Source organism: Blennius ocellaris (genome assembly GCF_963422515.1).
Source record: "Blennius ocellaris genome assembly, chromosome: 20".
NCBI classification, from domain to species: Eukaryota; Metazoa; Chordata; class Actinopteri; order Blenniiformes; family Blenniidae; genus Blennius; species Blennius ocellaris.
In genome coordinates this window covers 10,623,553-10,628,761 of record NC_137669.1, presented here as the reverse complement: position 1 = coordinate 10,628,761, position 5,209 = coordinate 10,623,553, and the positions used below count along the sequence as shown (strand labels likewise).

The 5,209-nt window shown below is 42.3% G+C and overlaps 1 protein-coding gene across 1 annotated transcript; it reads right to left on the bottom strand.

Annotated features, from left to right (window-relative positions):
• Nucleotides 1-3,797: 3,797 nt before the first annotated feature.
• On the bottom strand, nt 3,798-5,209 carry hoxa1a (homeobox A1a; the record flags this gene model as incomplete). Its single annotated transcript, XM_080515833.1, has 2 exons — nt 3,798-4,173; nt 4,599-5,209. The coding sequence occupies 2 exons, from the start codon at nt 5,207-5,209 to the stop codon at nt 3,798-3,800; spliced, it is 987 nt and encodes a 328-aa protein (XP_080371959.1).

The following is a 5,209-nucleotide window of genomic DNA, read 5'->3' as shown; positions in this document are numbered from 1 at the left end:
ATTTGAAGGCCCCATTCTTTATGGTAGTCTCCAGACACTGTTCACAATAGAGGCCAAAAATAATTTGGACTTTTCTATTGTAATAATAGAGTGAAAAACAAATGAAGTCATTATTTACAAACCATAAATATGAACTTGCATATATATATATATGTGTGTGTGTGTGTGTGTGTGTGTGTGTGTGTGTGTGTGTGTGTGTCTGTGTGTGTGTGTGTGTGTGTGTGTGTGTGTGTGTGTGTGTGTGTGTGTGTGTGTGTGCGTGTGTGTGTGTGTGTGTGTGTGTGTGTGTGTGTGTGTGTGTGTATATAATTTCCATATATATATATATTATATATAAATATAAAGCTAATATAGATATGGAAATAATTTTAAAAAGTAACCCCATAGACGCAACGCCTCATTGAATGTAACAGTTTCGAATTGAATTCAACCTATAATATGAGTATGTTTTCTTTATTTTTTGTTTAGAATTTATTTCAAATAAGAATATCAATTAAGGTTAAAATATAGACATTTTTAACAGCCAAACTGATTTCGTTACATTTAATAAATCATGTGCTAATATTCTGATATAATTTTGTTTATCTAGTTTTTAGAGGATTTTTTTTTTATATATTTGAAAGTTCTTGATATATCTGGAAAACAGTCCCTTTGTGCTTTCATCTGGAAAAATGGCCTATGTTTTTATTATTATCGTATTTTCTCACTTAATTTTTCTTCTTCTAATTATATCATCAGCACGCGAGTGGTAGAACTAATACTAATATGTATTTTACACGGCTGAATTCTCATTTTAGCTCAGAACCTCTAAACGTGTATTCCTTCCTCACAAAGCCTTAGTGGTTTGAGTTAAACATCTGTCATCGTCCATGTGTTTATCTGAAGGCCTTAATTGGAACCATCAGCCGCGCGGCGAGTCTCTGAAATCCTCTTTTTTATGTCGTCACGCGCACGCAGGTCAGTTTTGGAGTTTTGCGCACAGTCAGACTGTGTCGATGCGACACAGGCAGTCGTGGTTTCGACTGTACTGCGAGTGACTGTTGTTGAGAGACTTGTTTGTCTGTGTGCTCTGTAAACTGTTGTTTGGATTGGGTGTGGACGCAGGAGGGCAAACAAACTGAAACCGTGACCGGGGACTGACCCCGCGGTTTCAGCCGCAGCTCGCTGTGAGGGGCGTGAAGGGAGCTTCCACCAGCTTCTATTTTCAAAAGAGGGGCACCCAGAGGTCCCCCAAGGAGGACTCTCCCGAAACACAGGGTTTTTCTCAAAAATTGCACATTTTCCCCGACATCAAACTACTTATGTCTTATTTCTTATCGAACATTGTCAACTAAACTCAAGCGTTATATTTTAGTTTTAAAACAAAATATTTCAGTCTCTATAATAGTTGGGACTTCACAAAGGAACATGTATACTGCGAGAAAAGAAAGGTGGTAAAGATGTTATCTATTTTGCAGTGAAGTCTATTTCCAAATCAAACAATCAAACTTAACCGTCAAGCGCACATCCGTTTTTAAAGCCGACATTATTTAATATTTTTATCAGCTCAAAACACACTACTTTCATATCAACTATATGTAGAATAGTAAATGAATGAAGGCACGAATTGAAAATAAATTATTTAAACTTCCAAATTTAATTTAATCGATTAATTTGGCCTGTTTGTCGTAGAATATTACTAAAATACATAAAAGTACAATTGTTTAAAAAAATAAAATGATGACCTCGACTGATAAAAGTAAATGCTCTTTTCAAAATTGCAATTATTCTCAGTCGCCTTATAAATGAAGCGAAAATCTTTAGCATGTGTGAAATATTAGCTCAAGTTTCGTTAACATTTTAAGAGTCTCCCTGAAGAGTTCGATATGGTTTTCGTGTGATTCTTTTTAATCTATTCTAATCTGAAGTTTCGACCACAAACAGGCCTCAGAGCAACAAGTCTGCTTTAACGCGTTCATATTTTCACAGAAACAGCCTCTACGAGCAGAATGAGGGCCTCTGTAATGACCAAAATAACAACATCAGGCTTCACACGAAACACTGTTTTTGTCCTCCGTGTAGACATGCGCTAGACACAAAAAGAAGTGACTGAAAGATGAATGAAATAGAAATTGTCTACATAACTTACTCTCCTTCCCGGTGTGCGTTAGTTTGTGCCTCAGCCCCAGCTTGTCCCCGCAGCTCCAATTCAGCCACTCCTGCAGGTGGATCCGAGGTGGAGGTGAATGCATGGCGCTCATTAATCATGGCTTTTTTGGGCCTTTCTTTGCCCTTTTATGGTGGGATGGACTCGCATCCTGCACACCAGGAATTAAAACAACCAAAGAATCAGGAAGCCCATGTTTCAGTTTCAAATGGGGATTTCAAAAGAAGGCAGTTCCCAGAATACACAGGGAAACTGACAGTTTCGAGTCCAGTTTACAAGTTGATTGTATCGTGGTTATTTTAAGTGGAATATTTATTGGAAAGGTGTTTAAAGTTCAAACATTTGCTCTTGTTAAAGCACTATTACGCGATCGTTAAGTCTTTGACATCCGTTTCTGTAAGTTTTCACGGATCATCTTGTCATCAGATGACGATGATGATGATGACACCTCCATGTAACTTGGGGCGCGGCGGAGTTGACGCTGACGGGTCGAGCGGGGGGTGGGGATGGGGGGTCCATCCCTGTCGATAGGCTAATCTCGATGTTTTAATCAATAGAGTTTATTTTTTGTCCCCTCAATAAGCGGAGTGCTCGATAAGATTGTCATCGCGAATGACGCTGACGTCCGCGCTCTCATCTTCTCCCCGGATAAACACGCCTTTATTATGCCAATAACTCTTTACCCCAGGGACGGGAGCGCGCACGGCCGCATACATTGTGTGGCTCTGGGGCGAAACAGCCACGTGCCTCAGACGGTATGAAAATGGATCTCTTTTTTTTTTTCCCCTGTCTTTTGAGGTTAAATTAATTTCTGGTTGTTAGATTTCATTCTTCTATTTTCATTCTGACGCTCCAATCAGAAACGACACAGAGGGAAAAGCTTTAGAGGTAAACTCACTTTAATATACATGATTGACCCGTAAACGTCTCTCTGGACTAAACAGTGTTATGTGCTCCACTGGACTAAATAGCTAGCAGATAAAAGCCATGGAACACACAGATTCCTGGATGTTCCGCAACTGATAGAACTCAGCGCCCCCACTTATAAGAATACATGAAAGCATTACGCATCATGCAAACCTCACACGACAGACATTCAAGGTGACACACAGACCTGAAACACGGAGTGATAATCATCAAGAAGTTTGTTTAACAATGCACTCAAAAACGATTAATAAGCGAGGTTTACTCCTTGATTGTGTCAAGTCTGACAGCTTTCAGCGCAACCAGGCAGCCTGTGGCCGTGATGCAAACTTTGGCACGTTTGAGGTATTTGTGTGTGCAGATTTGTGACGTTACATTGACACCTTTAGCAGCTCTGGTCAGGGACAGGTGTGAAGATGGCACGGGGCATCTCAGCAGCAACATAATCGTGGCAAACGGATTTTTTTACGCCACGTTTAATAAGCAAATGACTCCATGATCTACACTTGTTTGAACAGCTATTGTTCTTGCAAACACATTACACAATAGAAAACAAATGTATAGCCCATATGTGGTCCATATCACTTTCCCAAATTCCAAAATAGTGCATTAACTCATCAGTTATGTTCACAAATATCGTCAAAACTTTGGCTTTGATATACAGTTGGTACGAAATTTGGTATATACAGGCCGCAGTGGCCCAAAGAGGTAAAGAGGCAGTTGGTCTTCAGTTAGAAGCATAAGGATCAGCCCCTGCAGAAGACACTGTAGAGGATGTGGGAGACGGAGTTGATGGGGCCGAAATAGACTTCTCGGATGCTGCATCGTCCATTTTCTCTTGATTGCTCTCTCCCGGATCTGAAGATGCAACTTTGGTTGGCAGCAGGCCTTCTTTCTCACGTTTTTTTTGCTTCATCCTCCGGTTCTGAAACCAGATTTTCACCTGAGTCTCATTCAGCTGCAGTGCAGCAGCGATCTCCACCCTCCGCGCCCGAGTCAGGTACTTGTTGAAGTGGAATTCCTTCTCCAGTTCTGTCAGCTGTTTGGTGGTGAAGTTGGTCCGGACGGTGTTCGGCTGGCCAGCATAACCGTATTCACCAGACCTACCTGCAGACAGGGAAACAAGCCACTGTGAACGTGGATAATGGGCGTTCCCTGCTCTGATCCAATGACTTCACACAGACTTCTCAGCGATATCCTCCTGCGTAAATCAACTTTTACGCAGTTGGAGCAACTTTTACGCAGCAGACAACTACCATAACATATAAATGAAAATGATATACTGGTCTGAAGAAAGGCACAACAGTGTGTCATGAATACATGCATATAGGTGAAGCATAAATTAAGGTTAATCTGGAAAATGCATAAAGGTTTATAAATTAGATTGTCATTAATAAATGCGTTGTACGAGGAATCACGATAGCATTGCATAACAATGCTCTTGAGTTCAGAACATTTTTAAACCAGAATTATAACTTTGCGCCTCAGACCCACAAAACTCATCCATGCTTCATGGATTTGTTGCCACACACCTGTTTTTGGTGGGTTCCTCTTAACTTTCATCCAGTCAAACGTCTGTGCAGACGATGCGCCCTCAGACAGAGGTGAGCAGCAAGCCTCCAGGTGAGCTGCATGTAGAGGTGACAGTGGGTTAGAACAGCCAGGATAAGGGGTCGCCTGCTCGTGCCCGCCGCCATAAGAACCTTGGGTATACTGCAGCTGACCTAAGGGGGCAGCGGTGTAACCATGGCGATGCTGAGACACCATGGATGAGGAAATGTTCCCCGAATACATCAAAGGGCCGCACTGAGGGAATACCGTTGTAGAGTCCACTTCCTGGTTGAGTGCGTAGTGGTTGTAGGTGGCACAGAAACTCTGCGGTCCATAGTTTGAGCTACAGGCCGGGTGGGCCCCGTAGGAGAGACTCAAAGAGCTCGTAGTGGACTGGTATGAACCCGGCTGGTGAGGGATGCCGTCGGGAGAAGCTCTGCTCGCCATGAAGCGGTCATCGGCCCCGCAGTTGTTGACAGAAGCTGAGCAGGACTGGAAACTTGTAATCCCGTGGTCTGAATGGAAAGCCCTGACAGAGCATGAGCCGCCTTCACCGCTCATCACTGTGTAGTCTAGGAAGCTGCTCAT